The 17105-nt window shown below is 43.5% G+C and overlaps 1 protein-coding gene across 2 annotated transcripts in view; it reads right to left on the bottom strand.

The window, feature by feature from the left end:
* col5a3a (collagen, type V, alpha 3a) overlaps positions 1–17105 on the bottom strand; it is an 80508-nt gene that overhangs the window by 22884 nt on the left and 40519 nt on the right. For both annotated transcript variants that reach the window (XM_036941104.1, XM_036941103.1), the window contains 25 exons: positions 16230–16274; positions 12929–12982; positions 12757–12801; positions 12445–12498; positions 12134–12178; positions 11020–11073; positions 10504–10548; positions 10012–10065; positions 9260–9304; positions 8980–9033; positions 8539–8646; positions 8183–8236; positions 7795–7848; positions 7448–7492; positions 6359–6412; positions 6009–6053; positions 5725–5778; positions 5294–5347; positions 4893–4946; positions 4656–4763; positions 2520–2609; positions 2110–2163; positions 1770–1877; positions 1364–1471; positions 988–1041 (listed from right to left, as the gene is read on the bottom strand). In XM_036941104.1, the coding sequence (XP_036796999.1) occupies positions 988–1041; positions 1364–1471; positions 1770–1877; positions 2110–2163; positions 2520–2609; positions 4656–4763; positions 4893–4946; positions 5294–5347; positions 5725–5778; positions 6009–6053; positions 6359–6412; positions 7448–7492; positions 7795–7848; positions 8183–8236; positions 8539–8646; positions 8980–9033; positions 9260–9304; positions 10012–10065; positions 10504–10548; positions 11020–11073; positions 12134–12178; positions 12445–12498; positions 12757–12801; positions 12929–12982; positions 16230–16274 (1539 nt within the window). The remainder of the gene's footprint in view (positions 1–987; positions 1042–1363; positions 1472–1769; positions 1878–2109; positions 2164–2519; positions 2610–4655; positions 4764–4892; positions 4947–5293; positions 5348–5724; positions 5779–6008; positions 6054–6358; positions 6413–7447; positions 7493–7794; positions 7849–8182; positions 8237–8538; positions 8647–8979; positions 9034–9259; positions 9305–10011; positions 10066–10503; positions 10549–11019; positions 11074–12133; positions 12179–12444; positions 12499–12756; positions 12802–12928; positions 12983–16229; positions 16275–17105) is intronic.

Below are 17105 nucleotides of genomic sequence, written 5' to 3' on the forward strand. Positions count from 1 at the left end.
AGGTGTGTAGTACCATGGTTTGCGATGTCATATCCTGCCAGGTGAGTAGTACCAGAGATACTGGACATAAAGACGAGATGCTTGTGTCTCCCCTCTAACAATGGGATTCGTTGTCCACAGAGCGGAACGGCTGGCTGTCAAGCTCCCGCCTATTCCTCTCTTTGGATTGGTGGATACATCTTGTTAATGAAATACTTGTTTGAAACTGAGGTTTGGGATGTGGAACTGGAGACAAGTAGGAGTGGAGTTGCTTGGCGGGGGATAGAATGATGGTCAAAGATAAAAGTCAAAAATAAAGCTAGTTCGTCCCCATTTTGACTTGGTGGGAGATCTGCCGACGTGCCCTTGGGAGGGGCCCTGGTTGATCCTGTGGGTCACTCTAGACGGGAGACGGTTAGATGACTGAATGTAATGTAAATGTTGAGTGGCTTCACTGCAGCTAGATTTTACGTTATAATATTCAATCAAAAATAATATATACAAATAATAATAATAATAATACTTGTTTGAATATTAGATGAGGAGTGTTGACATCAGCCACCTGTATTCAACGGAGAGTAAGATCATAGTTTCATGAATGTGAACAGTCTGTTCTCGAATTTCAACAGGGACAACTCTGATAAAGGTTTTTTTCTCAAAGTTGCCGGGATGTCACATGCGTCACACTTATAACAGCACACTCGTAACAACCGAAGCATTATGAAACTTCTATTAGATCAAATAAGCCTCACGTATCAAAATAGCAATTTATGTTAATCTTGACTAAATTCAAAACTTTCATTGCCCCCCACACAAAAACTCTTCACCTACATAATAATTAAGGATTTGCTTAACATGGGCAGATTTGGGCCAGAGATAGGATCTTCCCCTCCCTCTCTCTGGTAGTACTGTGTCTGGTGATGTCATATCCTGTCAGGTGTATAATTCTGTGGCTTGTGAGGCTAAAAGACAGTGGTGTGGTTGATATCTCGCCAGATGAAGACTCACAGATTCTCCTTTGTCTCCTTTACTGCCTTTCTGGCCTGGTCCTCCTGTCTCGCCCTGTAGACAACACACGCACGCACACGCACGCACGCACACGCGCACGCACACGCACACGCACACACACACACACACACACACACACACACGTTGCAGAGATAAAGAAACACACCCAGTAACGCATACACCTCACCCCCACACAACATCAAGGCCATTAGGTGAGTGGACTCCATGGCCAATAAGGACAATAGATCAATTGACTAGCAATAGAAAACCCCAGCAGTGCTTCAGGTCTTGAGGGCCAGGAGTTGGATTCTCCTAAGTTGTCCCTCTACAGTGGCATGGTACCTACTGTGCTGTACCTGTGTACAGGTGTAAGTACCTTGTCTCCATCCTCTCCTGGAGGCCCAGCAGGGCCAGCAGCCCCAGGCAGCCCCACAGGCCCCTGCGCCCCGTCCTGTCCAGCTGGCCCGATGGGCCCCTTCTCTCCCTTGGGAACAGATGGATGAGGAAACACCGTTAGTGTAACCACAGCCATTATTCTAGTCTCATATTGCACAATGACATATTGATTAATAGATAACGCAGAGAGAGTGGAACATGCAGACACACACACACACACGCACGCCCGTGCGTAAACACTGATTATGACACATACAGTACAGAGGAACCCACACATGCTGTATATTTCTCAGTAATGAGTAGTGATGTTCGTCTGTCCATTTAGAAATTGACACTGGCGTTGCATAAGAAAAAAAACGAATAAGGAAATGATCAAAGGTTCTTACTGGCTCGCCCTTTTCTCCCATTGGTCCTCCAGGGCCGACCCCACCGGAGCGTCCAGGCTGACCAATAGCACCAGCCGCTCCAGAAGGCCCTTTCTCCCCAGTGGCTCCCTGGGTAACGACAAGACAGGGGGAACAGAGAGGTAAGAGGACAACGTCACATGATTCACTCTTTCATTTAGTACACTGGTTATGATCTTCATGGTAACAGCCTCACACTCTACATGTCCTTGTTGGCTATAGACCACATACGGACCAGGATTGGGGATGGAGGTGGAGATTAGGGGGGTAGCATGGGGAAAATGGGAATTAAACAATTGCTATATGATGAAATCCAATTTACCCCTGCTCCTGACAGACCGGTGGGTCCTTCTCCTCCTTTCAGTCCAGCAATGCCCTAGAGAGAGGCAAGCACACAGAGATGAACCAATCAGAGCCTTCATCACAGGAACTCCAACCAATCAGTTTCCATCCCACTGTCAGAGTATACAGTTATCAGATGGTCCACTATCAGTTAATTCAAGTAAAGGACTTAGGGTCAGTTTCCCAGACCCAGAAGAAGCCCACTCTTGGACTAAAAAGCAGCATGGTCAATGGAGAATCTCTATAAAAAGCCAGGAAACTGGCCTTCAGTGATTTTCACAGAAAACACTGGGCGCTATACAATACAGTAGTACTTTACATCAGTGCAGAATGTAATATGTCAGTAAGGTGAAGGTCAGGAGATGTGAGGTGGGTGTGTTAGCTCGTTACCATGGCTCCAGGGCTGCCCCTGCTCCCTCTGAAGCCTCGTAGCCCAGCGGGGCCACTCTTTCCTGGAGCTCCAGACGGACCCGGGTCTCCCTGGAAACCAGAACAGACAGACAGACAGACAGAAAGACAGACAGACAGACAGACAGACAGACAGACAGACAGACAGACAGATATGGAGGATTAGGTCTGAGTCTACCAGTGAGCAGACAACAGGCCTCTTTTTATTTGTTTACATTTTTTAAGGGGTGGATCAGCTTAATATTGCGGACAGATTGTTGCTTCCATCAATGTAATTGTCTGCATCATTTCCAAACCCCCATATATTTTGGGGGTAAATATATCCATATCTATACATACCCATATATATAAACACACTATCGTTCAAAAGCTTGGGGTCAAACATTTTTTTTCCATTAAAATAACATCAAATTGATTAGAAATACAGTGTAGACATTGTTAATGTTGTAAATGACTATTGTAGCTTGAAACGGCAGATTTTTAATGGAATATCTACATAGGCGTACAGAGGCCCATTATCAGCAACCATCACTCCTGTGTTCCAATGGCATGTTGTGTTAGCTAATCCAAGTTTTTAATTTTAAAAGGCTAATTGATCATTAGAAAACCCTTTTGCAATTATGTTAGCACAGCTGAAAAATGTTGTCCTGATTAAAAAAGCTATAAAACTGGCCTTCTTTAGACTAGTTGATTATCTGGAGCATCATCTTGTGGGTTCGATTACAGGCTCAAAATGGTACACCTATGTAGATATTCCATTAGAAATCTGCCCTTTCCAGCTACAATATTAATTTACAACATTAATAATTTCTTATGGCTGGGGGGCAGTATTGAGTAGCTTGGATGAATAAGGTGCCCAGAGGTGCCCAGAGTAAACTACCTGCTCCTCAGTCCCAGTTGCTAATATATGCATATTGTTAGTATAGAAACACGAAGTTTCTAAAACTGTTTGAATGATGTCTGTGAGTAAAACAGAACTCATATAGCAGGCAAAAACCTGAGAAAAAAATCCAACCAGGAAGTGAGAAATCTGAGGTTGGAAATCTGAGGTTTTGATATAAATATGAACTTTATCAAACAAAACATACATTTATTGTATAACATGAAGTCCTATGAGTGTCATCTGATGAAGATCATCAAAGGTTAGTGATGAATTTTATCTCTATTTGTGCTTTTTGTCGCTCCTCTCTTTGGCTGGAAAATGGTTGTGTTTTTCTGTGAATAGGCGCTGACCTAACATAATCGTTTGTGGTGCTTTCGCTGTACACTATGTTGGGATTAACAACAAGATTACATTTAAAATGGTATAAGATACTTGTATGTTTGTGGAATTTTAATTATGAGATTTCTGTTGTTTTTAATTTGGCGCCCTGCACTTTCACTGGCTGTTGTCATATCGATCCTGTTAACGGGATTTCAGCCCTAAGAAGTTTTAACAATGTCTACACTGTATTTTTGATCAATTTGATGTTATTTTATTGGGCAAAAACAAGAACATATACATATACAATATATACATAAACATTCATATATATTCAAATATACACATACATATATGAATACATACATAAACACACTTTTTTTAGAATATACCTTTATTATTCCCCGCAAACCCTACCACCCCTCCCCTGATTGAAGTAAACGAATAAACAATAACACTTTGGATTCTACTGCCGGCTTATACATACGATACACATTTTACAGACACAATCTATTTTACAATTTCTTTACATTTTTATTTTATTTTACAATATATATTTTGTTTGTTTTTAGTCCTTCCTCTATTTCTGATGTCCATCCAGTTTGATTTTAATTTGTAACTGTGCTATTTCACCGCAGGCCTCTTATGAGGTGATAAATCACAGGGTACAGTGCAACAGTCACATCAACTGAGAGGAACATCCATATTTTATGAGCGGTAATGTACGGAGCACAGCGAGGTATGGAAAGAGGAATTTTTTCCTCCTCTTTATCAGTTTGGAAATTTGTGGGAAGGATAAATCCTTTGAGGTGAGGCGACCTATCTCGTTTCTGAGAGGGTCCTGGAGGAGACATGTATGATCTTCTATGATGGTGGCGGTGAAGATGATTCACTGAAGATGAACACGACAGACTCACCTTGGATCCCTCCTTGCCTGCTGCTCCAGGTAAACCCATCTCTCCAGGGGGTCCTGGTGACCCAGGGTGTCCTCTGTCGCCGTTAGGTCCAGTCTCACCAGATTTACCCTAACGACAACCCCGGAGACAAAACAAGACAGGAGTTCTCATTACCCCACAGCTCTCATTTATACGTTTGATTTTCATTGACACAAACAAACTACAAATGTAGTTCTAATCACTTATTGGATAACTCACCTGTGGTCCGATCACACCCGTTGGCCCATGTGGACCAGTCTTGCCTTGGAAGCCCTGAGAGAGGAGAGATGACAAGTGAGAAAACAGCAAGTGAAGCTGTGACCCAAAGCTAAGAGCTGAGAGAGAAAGAGCCAGCCTGACAGACAGAGAGAGAAAGAAAGAGAGAAAGAGAAAGAGAGAGAGAGTTGTTTATGGATAGGATTAGTAGCCTTCAATATGTAGCCCACTCTAGCACTTCAGTAATTCAGCATCCAAGCCACAGCTTTTGTCTTGCCTGTTGTTGTGGTGTTATTAGGGGTCTTGATGAGTGTTGTAATCTATGTCCATATTTGTACAAAGGCAAAAAAGTAACTAACAACCACATAATTCCTGGGTCATCATAGAATCCCAGTTTAACTCACTGGCTCCCCTCGCTGTCCTGGATGACCTGGTAGTCCGTCTTTTCCTACTGCTCCCTGAAAAATAATATTGCACTTTTGATTAGCATAGACACACATGCACACTAGATGGAGATAAAAAGTACAGACAGACACAACATAAGACTGGAATGAAAAACAGAAACATGTTAAACAATGCAGGGGCTCCCGAGTGGCTCCTGTCACTACAGACCCTGGTTAGTTTCCAGGCTGCATAACAACCGGCCGTGATTGGGAGTCCCATAGGGCGGCGCACAATTGGCCCAGCGTCGTCCAGGTTAGGGATTGGCCGGGGTAGGCCGCCATTGTAAATAAGAATTTGTTCTTAACTGACTTGCCTAATTAAATAAAGGTTAAATAAAAAAATGTCAATAAAATAAATAAAAGCTGATTGTCATTTGACACATCACACTTACATTAGGTCCCTTAGGTCCTGCCTCACCGTTCCTTCCCTGTGGTCCTTGGGGTCCCTGTACGATCAACCAGACAACACAAAGACTCAATCCAGTTGACTATCTTTACCAGTAGGTATCGTACACTGTTATGTATCTGTGAAGCATTATGATGCTTTTTCCTAGCAGGGTGTATTGTTGTAATATTATCATCCTATGCTAGCTATTATTAGATATGATATTATTAGCTGTGTTATATTATAGCTCAACTCTGGGGTTGTGAGGTTGTGTGTCAGACTGAAGCTTACCTGGTCTCCAGTGGATCCTGGTGGGCCTTCGTGTCCAGAGGTGCCCTGATTGGCGGAACATGTAGAAGGTGGAGGATTGGGATAGAGAGAAACACAGTTATTGAGCCTGTTGGTCTATTCATTCATTTTATGAAAATATTTTTTTTTACCATTGTTAATCATTTCATTGGTGTTCTTTTGAAAGGACTCCTGAAATAACTGATTTCAGTTTCAAACATGTAGCTGCAGAGTATTGTAAGTGTTATCTCTTTGCACCAGATGGCATGGCATGCTGTGCTGAACAGTAACACTTTCAACAGCGCCTGTTCCTTCTCTCGTTGTGAGGCAGCTGTGCACTGGCCTAAACCCACCTTGTCTCCTGACTTTCCTGTCGGTCCTCGTGCTCCTCTCCCCCCTCTGGCACCCTATGAAAAAAACAACGTCAACATAATCCTTCTTATGACAACACAACTCATCCATAGGAGAAGGATAAATGACATGGGGTGAATGAGAGTTCCTATGATGTAAATCAGTGGTCGCCAACCGGTCTGGTTTTCTGTAAAAAAAATACAAACAACAATAAAGCCTTGCGTTCCTATTTCATAAAATGTGTTTAGTGCTGGTGGTAGGTATACTTTATTCAGCAGCCCTGGTGCCGGAAAGGCAAAGTGTTCTCATTTTGAACAATGTCTGAAGGTAGAACTCCACCTACCTGGCAGGCCCAGAGAGCAAATCAAAAACCCAGCGCTGGCCAATCAGATAGCTCAGATCACTGTCTGCACAGTTTCCTTGAGCCATAGGCTGTCAAAAGAAGCCTCGAACGCACAGCAAAGTTGATAATGTGGGATTTCTAAACATTTAAAAACATGGCTAGAGAGAGATTCAAACGAATACAGGAAAGAGCTGCTGTTTTTATGAGTATGTTTATGTTTAAGTTGTTATTCAGGACTTTCAACACTTTAATAAGCCATTAAAATGCTAACCATCAGATGCAGGCCATCAGTCCAGTAAAATAACTGATTATGCTCACTCAGCTGTGCCTCACAAGTAATACAACAAATGATCTACTACCAATGTGATCATATACCTTCAATTTAGAAATATCATTTCTAAATAGTCTGAGAGGGACAACATTGGCAGGGTAATTCAAGCATAGTGATAACGTATTGGGCCTTATAGCTTACTGCACAAACCTCATTATTACTGAACTGTTCTTAACTGGTTAATGTTGCATAGGCTTATGTTTTTTAAGTCATGTAAAAAAAATTATCTGAGCGGTAGATCTCGGCTTGCTGAGTCAAGTGATCTTGACTCAGAAAAGGTTGATGGCGACTGACTGTAAATGAATGGTGTGCAATGTCAGTTGGTGAGAAACCGTGACTCACACCTCACCATAGGCCCAATGCAATAGAGATCAACAGACTCAGATGCTGTAAGACCAGAGAAGAAATCTAACTCACATTAGGACCTCTCTGACCCCCAGTTCCTGCTTGACCAGATGGACCCTGCAGAAGAAAAATCCAGCATTATCATCTATCAGTGAAAACAGTACAGGCAGTTCACCAATCTTTGGATGGTTAGAGGAGAATTACAGTAGAGGGTTTAATACGGTTCAATATGGTTCAATACAGCTCAGTATGGTTCAATACAGTTCAATATGGTTCAATACGGTTCAGCATGGTTCAATACGGTTCAGCATGGTTCAATACGGTTCAGCATGGTTCAATACGGTTCAGCATGGTTCAATACGGTTCAGCATGGTTCAATACGGTTCAGCATGGTTCAATACGGGTCCTATGGTTCTCACCCGTCTTCCTTTCTCTCCCAGAACTCCGGCAGAACCAGGGAACCCCACGGATCCCTGGAGAACACACACAGAGGTTAACCATCTACAGCCTTACATTAATCATGCATCAACCACAACATTTAATAAACTAATAATGAACCACAGTATCGAATTAAGCTAAATCTAATCCATAAGTCAAACACACTGCCTTAAATACGCCATTAATCAACCCGCTAATGAATTGTTGTCACTAATGAACTATTAATAAAATACCTATTTTTAAATCAGCCATTTATCATGCTTTATGTTTCATTTGACAGCAATGAGCTGAGCCAAAGAAATACACACTTCTTTCTGTTTCAAAGTTTTAATGTAAAACAAAGTCTTAAAGCTCTGAATTGGATTTTACCTTGGGCCCCTGTCTTCCTGGGTATCCTGGCAACCCTGGGACACCCAGTTTACCCTGAGGAAGGAGAGATAGAGCAAATGAGAGAGAGAGAGAGAGAGAGAGAGAGAGATATTAACAGAAAAAGAGGAGTGGAATCATTATGGTTGACTTGGCAACATTGCCAAAAACAAAGTGCATAATGCATGCAAATACTGTATGACATGGTTTAAGCAGGGTGTTCATGTGATTACATGTACTGTAGCCGACACGCTGAACACGCATATATCCATACATCTGCATAATCCCAATAACTCATACATATTGCATGACCAGACACATACAGTAAATGTTAGACTAGTGAAATAATGTTTCTGTACCTTCTCTCCAGCTATGCCAGCACCTCCAACCTCTCCTAGGGGTCCCGACTGGCCCTTAGGCCCCTCTGGCCCATCCTCTCCATGACCTCCTGTGGCCCCGTTATCACCCTACACACGCACACACACACACATCACAGAGAGAGATAGATAGATAGAGAGAGAGAGAGAGAGAGAGAGAGAGAGAGAGAGAGAGATAGGGAGAGCGAGAGCGAGAGAAATATAGGGAGAGCGAGAGAGAGACAGAGAGAGAGAAAAAGAGAGACAGAGAGACAGAGAGAGAGACAGAGAGAGAAAAAGAGAGGTAGATAGGAAGAAAGAGAAGCAGACAGAAAAGCAGGTCAGACTAAGTGAGATCTCATCTCATTCTACATAAAATACCTTATTTGTTCATAATGAAAACTGATCTGAAGCGTGTGTAGTCTGGCATGGGTACACTCTCACCCTGTCTCCCTTGAGGCCCATGTCACCTTTGAACCCGGGGAAGCCATCTTCACCCTGCAATGTGAAGAGGAGAAGAAGACAGTGATTTCTAATGATTCCTGATGATTCATGAATCACAGTACTGAGATCTCTATGGGGGATGTCATAATAAACCATGAAGTAGAAATGAGATGCCTTTACAGTATCTGACAGTGAGACAACTGGTACTTTGACTGTGAGTAATCACGCCTATTCTTCTAGTTTTACAGCACAATTACTGTGAAAATGACTCTTTTCTCACCTTTTCTCCTTTACTCCCCTTCAGACCTCTCACTCCATCAGCCCCCTGTGAAACAGACATTCAAATACAAATAGAATCAGAACAGGCCACAATATCACTGATAATCACCATTCAAGACGATACTGTACTACAGTACTGTATTCAGAAGTAAATAAAAGTACTATCAACAGCATGCTTGGGTTGTCACTAAACCATGTTTTTATTGTATTTTACTGCCACAACTATTGGAAGAAACACCATGATTTTACCCTGGGGAAGGACTTATTGATTTGCTCTTAACCTGTCATTGCCCTGCTATTGACCAGTTATTGACCCTCTATTAACGATTGCAGACGAGGTCAGCTTGCGCCTTAACGACAGTGACCTAGAGGTGGAAAACTGGTGGTGTGAATATTACTTTGAGTGAGTAAGCATTCCCAGCAATGACAATCCTCTATCCCAATTCTCCCACCTCCACGCTCACACACAACATAATCCCACCCCCCACACACATAAACGCGTTCCTCTCTTATCCAACATTGTCATTTCTACTGTCCATCAAACGTTATTCCCACTGTCATATAGATCTCCTCCTGAGAATACACCTGCTCTCTCTGAACCTGTCAACTGTCAATCACACACTCACACACACACTCCCACAACATGTCCATCACAGGTAGAGAGATTGAAATGTCTGAGGGAATGGCTATCTCTGTCAGCGCGGTACATTTGAGGACATTTCAACCGCGACCATTACATAGCATCTGACTCACCTTGACACCGCGAGTCCCTGGATAACCAACAGGCCCCTGGGTTCCAGGCAAACCCTGTACGACAAAACAACATCAGGATTCATCTGTCTGAAAAGCACTATCCATTATACAGAAGCTAGTGAGCAATTGTGTTGGGCGAATGTAGTCAAATCGCACAATGGCAATGAGTGCTTTTGACTGGACAATGAGGACCAGTGCACTTTATGATCATTACCATACCGCTGATGAGCGGAGTGGATTGACGTGACTGCTCAATGACGATGGCATTGTGAAAATACAATGCTGAAAAGGACGAGTCAACGGGAGTGATGACGATGATGACGGCGAGCTAACGTCTGATTGGAGTGGAAGGGAGTGTCCGATGGCAACGCATTCAGTGAACGTGAGGTGAGAATTGTGATGAGTGAACGTGATTGGATAATATGGCCGTTTATATGACAGCACAGTGGTATGATGACCCAGGCAGGTCTAACGGGCTGTACTGTAACTCACATTGAGCCCCTTCTCTCCTGGAGGGCCTTCTCTTCCTGGATGGCCCTGCACACATTGAACAGACATAGCATATTAGAAGTCTTATTATGAGACATCATAAAGGCTCACAAATGTTTATAACAAGTAGTACAGCATTGTACCAGCCGGCGGTACCTTACTATTCTAACTCTCCACAGATCTCCAAGTCTGTTTTTAGAACCAATCAATGGAGCTTGATGGACAGTGCAAAGTAAAGGGAATACAGCACAACGTATAGGGGGACTTGGAGGGTGTCTGTGTCTGCAGAACACGACAGTACACACGAAACATAAGCCCTGTTTCCTGTTACGTAAAGCCATGTGGATGGACGTTTAGCTAAGCCCTTTGGTAAACAGGTCCTTCATTCAATGGAGCTAATTGAAATGCTGCGTTGGAGATCTTTCCTAATGCCTCCTGTTCTCCCCTGCTGGTGGAGAAGAGGTAATGCACCCTGGTAAGGTCAGCGCTGCTGAGGAAGAATCAGATGGATGTACTTACAGTAGGGCCATCGAGACCAGAGAGTCCCTGCAGCCCACCGCTCCCCTGGGGACCCTGTGGGGGACAGAGACAGATCATGAGTGGTGAAACTTACTGTATATTCAAATCAATGTCAAGGGTAACAACCAGGTTACAACAATGTGATACAGGGTATATGAGTTTTTGACTATGAATAGCCTCTAGTGCAGCCATACTCAACCGGTGGCTACCAACTTTAAAAAGAAATCATTTAAAAAACTTGGCCTTTCAATTTATTAATGTGGTTGAGAGCTGTAACTAGAATGCACAAGGTGCAATTTTTTGCATTTGGTAGTGTATGGGAAGTTTTCCTCTTGTTGTGTCATTCACTGACAGACATTAGAGAGCTATTTCTAACATGTCAGTAATGCAGAGTTGATCAACTAACCCATGTTAGCTAGGTAGGTACGTTAGGCTAACCCGCTATCTAAATCTTGTAGTTATCATGGCCAGATTATATGCCCATGGGGGCCCCCATGGATTTTGTTAACACAAACTGAAGGAAATTAGCTTTAAAACTGCACCATTTTCTCTCCGCTCCATGACAATATGTGTAGAAGAATTGCAGGGAAATTTAGTTAAGAACTGCTAAATGTTCTTTCTGCCAACAAGAGGAGAGTGAACAGTCTGGGGTCATGTGGGTCACGAGGTGGGGGTTTGTTACTACGCCGATGAAGACAATATCCATCCGGACCTTTACCACCTAGGAAATAGTAGTTGAGTAGCCCTGCTATAGGAAATAGTAGTTGAGTAGCCCTGCTATAGGAAATAGTAGTTGAGTAGCCCTGCTATAGGAAATAGTAGTTGAGTAGCCCTGCTATAGGAAATAGTAGTTGAGTAGCCCTGCTATAGTGTGAGGAGGCTGTGGTGTGTGATAGCACAGCACTGACTCCCTGCCTGCCTGTGTGTGTGTTCCAGTGTGTGTTTCCTGGATATTCATGTTCTATCTAGTGTCCTCTGTAATCTGAATGGGAGCCAGGAGTGGCTGGTACTGGGTCACAGCGTTCAAGGCCAGCCTCCCCTGGGGGGCGGAGCTGATATTGGTCACAAGATCAGGTCTTTAAATCTGAAATGAAGAGAGATGCATGGTGCCTACCTTCTCTCCTGGCAGGCCGATGGGACCCTGAGAACCAGGAAGGCCCTGGACCAGAACAAAGCATCAATCAGGTTAGTGTGTGTGTGTGTGTGTGTGTGTGTGTGTGTGTGTGTGTGTGTGTGTGTGTGTGTGTGTGTGTGTGTGTGTGTGAGAGAGAGAGAGAGAGAAAGAGAGAGAGAGAGGGAGAGAGAGTAGAAGGAGAAAGAGAAAGAGAGAGTAGACAAAGAAAGTGTTGAGACTGTGTTTTTTTATGGATGATGTTTTTGACAACATGTTGTTGTGTGTTGACATTGTGTGAGGTTGTGGGTTACCTGTAATCCAGGATTTCCTTGTTGACCGCTGGGCCCTGTCTCTCCAGGTGCCCCCTGAGACAAAACAACAAGAAGTGTCACACACACTTTCTCTTCACACAACCCTGGTCACATGGTCAGAGCCCCACATGCTAGGAATCCTAAACAGGGTCATGGGACTGCTACTACACTGTGGTCAATGCTTTTACATAAACATCATCTTTAGAAAGCTTTAGAAAGCTTTTATTCACCCATTATAGTCATCATGGATCAACTGTTGTCATTTTGAGGTCATGAAAACTACAAGTCCCATTTTAAGTTAAAAATACTGACCAGGTTGCCCTTTGACCCTTGAACTCCATCCACACCTGTAATACCCTGAAAGAGAAAGACAGGTAATCAGATTTAACTGTATTTGATGTTATCTATTAATGTCAGACTGGTTTGAAGGGTGTTAAATTGCCTATTGGAACAGCATTAAGGTGAAGGTTGGATGTTGACTTACTGGCTGGCCAGGGGGCCCAGGGGACCCTCTGGGTCCGACAAGTCCTCTGGCACCCTAGAGTCAAACACAGCACACTGATCAATACTGTATCAGGTTCATATAAGCTCATGTGTACATCCTCAAATTATGACTGAAATACAGGTACAGGAAACAGTACCAGTCAAAAGTTTGGACACACCAACTCATTCAAGGGTTTTTCTTTATTTTTACTATTTTCTACATTGTAGAATAATAGTGAAGACATCAAAACTATGAAATAACACATATGGAATCATGTTGTAACCAAAAAAAGTGTTAAACAAAATATATTTGATATTTGAGATTCTTCAAAGTAGCCACCCTTTGCTTTGATAGGGTGGCTGGAGTCTTTAACACTTTTTAGGGTCTTCCTCTGACTTTGCCTGGTATAGAGGTCCTGGATTTCAGGAATCTTGGTCCCGGTGATGTACTGGGCCGTACGCATTACCCTCTGTAGTGCATTGCAGTCAGAGGTCGAGCAGTTGCCATACCAGGCAGTGATGCAACCCATCAGGATGCTCTCGATGGTACAGCTGTAAAACCTTTTGAGGATCTGAGGACCCATGCCAAATCTTTTCAGTCTCCTGAGGGGGAATGGGTTTTGTCGTGCCCTCTTCACGACTGTCTTGGTGTGCTTGGACCATGTTACTTTGTTGGTGATGTGGACGCCAAGCTCTCAACCTGCTCCACTACAGCCCCGTTGATGAGAATGGGGGCGTGCTCGGTCCTCTTTTTCCTGTAGTCCACAATAATCTCCTTTGTCCTGATCACGTTGAGGGAGAGGTTTTTGTCCTTGCATCACATGGTCAGGTCTCTGACCTCCTCCCTATACGCTGTCTCATCATTGCCACTGTTGTGTCATCAGAAAACTTAATGATGGTGTTGGAGTCGTGCCTGGCCGTGCAGTCATGAGTGAACAGGGAATACAGGAAGGGACTGAGCACGCACCCCTGAGGGGTCCCTGTGTTGAGTATCAGCGTGGTGTTGTTACCAACCCTTACCACCTGGGGGCAGCCCGTCAGGAAGTCCAGGATCCAGTTGCAGAGGGAGCTGTTTAGTCCCAGGGTCCTTAGCTTAGTGATGAACTTTGAGGGCACTATGATGTTGAACACTGAGCTGTAGTTAATGAATAGCATTCTCACATAGGTGTTCCTTTATTCCAGGCGTGAAAGGGCAGTGTGGTGTGCTGTTGAAAAACAGTTGATAGTCCCATTAAGCACAAATCAGATGGGATGGCGTGTCACTGCAGAATGCTGTGGTAGCCATGCTGGTTAAGTGTGCCTTGAATTCTAAATAAACCCCTGACAGTGTCACCAGGACAGCACACCTACACCATCACACCTCCTCCTCCATGCTTCACGGTTGGAAGCACACATGCGGAGATCATCTGTTCACCTACTCTGCACCTCACAAAGACACGGTGGTTGGAACCAAAAATCTCAAATTTGGACTCATCAGACCAAAGGACAGATTTCCACCGGTCTTGTTCATTGCTCGTGTTTCTTGGCCCAAGCAAGTCTCTTCTTCTTATTGGTGTACTTTAGGAGTGGTTTCTTTACAGCAATTTGACCATGAAGGCCTGATTCACGCAGTCTCCTCTGAACAGTTGATGTTGGATGTGTTTGTTACTTGAGCTCTGTGAAGCATTTATTTGGGCTGCAATTTCTGAGGCTGGTAACTCTAATGAACTTAACCTCTGCAGCAGAGGTAACTCTGGGTCTTCCTTTCCTGTGTCAGTCCTCATGAGAGCCAGTTTCATCATAGCGCTTGATGGTTTTTGCGACTGCACTTGAAGAAACTTTCAAAGTTGTTGACATTTTCAGGAATGACTGACCTTCATGTCTTGAATTAATGATGGACTGTCATTTCTCTTTGCTTATTTGAGCTGTTTGGTCTTTTACCAAATAGGGCTATCTTCTGTATACCAACCCTACCTTGTCACAACACAACTGATTGGCTCAAACGCATTAAGAAGGAAAGAAATTCCACAAATGAACTTTTAACATGGCACACATGTTAATTGAAATGCATTCCAGGTGACTACCTCATAAAGCTGGTTGAGAGAATGCCAAGAGGGTGCAAAGCTGTCATCAAGGCAAAGAGTGGCTACTTTGAAGAATCTCAAATCTCAAATATATTTTGAGCAGTTCAACACTTTTTTGGTTACTACATGATTCCATGTGTTATATCATAGTTTTAATGTTTTCACTATTATTCTACAATTTAAAATATTTTTTTAAATAAAGAAAAACACTTGAATGAGTAAGGGTGTCCAAAATTATGACTGGTACTGTATATACAGTATATATGTGTGTGTGTCTGTATGCGTGTTTCTGTGTGTTTCTGTGTGCTCATCATGCATTTGTGTGTCCGTGTTTGAGAGATATTGTAAGTATGTTTGAGTGTGTGTTAGTAGTGTCTGAGGAAGAGCGAGTTAAATGTGCCTCTGCGCATATGGGCAAGTGTGTATTTGTGTGAGAGTGATTGTGATTGTGTGTGTCTGTGAGGAGAGATGAAGCGGGTTGGGGGGTGTCTCTGCTTGTGTTGTTTTTGTCAGCATCACTCTTTGTACCTCGGCCAAGCCACCTGTTCCAAAGCCACATCTGTGATCTCCCTTGAAGTGATTGATATGGAAATATAATCATTCAGCCCAGGATTTCATCTCTACCATCTCTCTCTCCCTTTCCTTCACTCTCTAACTCGCTCTTATCTCATTCACCACCCACTGAATTCCTCTCTCACATTTATCTCCCTCCCTCTCTCCCCCTTCCCCCTCACTTCCCCCATCTCTCATCTAAACCCCCTGAGTCTCTCCCTAGTTTAAGGGCTCAGACACACCAATAGCGTTTGCCTGAGGAGAGTACTGTAGTTTACGAACTGAGTGCAAACCGATTTTACATGTTGAATCACGGAAAATGACATTTTCGCAAGATTCTGACTCAGACGGCCTCAACAGCGCGCTGAACGGTAAACGATCGGTAGATCCACATTCATTGTGAGCCTTAACACAGCCTTTCTAACATGTCTAATACAGTCCTCTATTTCTCTGGTTGCTGGGTGATCCATTAAGAGAGGCAGAGCCCCACTGGGCCTCCTCCTCACCTGCTGGGATAAAGATGGAGTGTGAATCGCAGACAATCAGCCTGGGCACACTGCGGTCATAGAGCCACCTGATGGGTGGAGGAAAGTGTGTGTGTGTGTGTGTGTGTGTGTGTGTGTGTGTGTGTGTGTGTGTGTGTGTGCGCAGAATGTGCCGAAGCTGCATTTGGACGTGGTTACTCACAGGTTCACCGGGCTGTCCAGTCGGCCCTACGGGTCCATCTAAACCCTAAAAAATGACACGAGAAATAGTCAACAGAGAGAGAATACTGTCCTGTCTTCATGTGCCTCTCTGTCATTAAAGAAATCAGTTGACTGACAGATATGTCTACGTAATACATCACACCCGTCCTCTATCCCCCTTTCACATAACTAACATGCCTTGTCCTGACCACAATTCATCATCAATAGCCGAAAATTTGTCTGAAATTAATTTAGAATCCTCACTGGGTTTTAATCATTGATATTTGCATTGCTTGTTGTTGAGTGAACTAAAGCCAGAACGACAGAGATGTATTAAAAATGCAACGTTCTTCAATTTCATCTCAATGGTGAGTGCTTTGTCCTGGGTGCTTTGGTACTGTGGTCCTGTCGGAGAATTTCCTCTACCGATCATGGTGATGGCGTCCTTCACTTTTACCTTGCCTCGTGGAAAAGGGGTTTCAACTGGATCCACATGTATAACATAATACATTTGACATTTCTCTCATTTAGCAGACGCTCCTGTCCAGAGTTACATTAGTGAGTGCATACGTTTTCGTACTTTTTCGTATAATATGTATGTACGTATATTATACAGAACGGTATGTGGCTCTGGTTTCCATGTGCAGCACACATAGAAATGGAATTCAAATTCTGTGTCTGCCCATGGGGTCCATGTTTCCTGGATTTTGCTGAAGGGGATGCTGGGTATGGTTACTTTGCTGAAGGGGATGCTGGGTATGGTTACTTTGCTGAAGGGGATGCTGGGTATGGTTACTTTGCTGAAGGGGATGCTGGGTATGGTTACTTTGCTGAAGGTGTTGTTAGGTATGGTTACTTTGCTGAAGGGGATGTTGGG

Source organism: Oncorhynchus mykiss, chromosome 13 (assembly GCF_013265735.2).
Source record: "Oncorhynchus mykiss isolate Arlee chromosome 13, USDA_OmykA_1.1, whole genome shotgun sequence".
NCBI classification, from domain to species: Eukaryota; Metazoa; Chordata; class Actinopteri; order Salmoniformes; family Salmonidae; genus Oncorhynchus; species Oncorhynchus mykiss.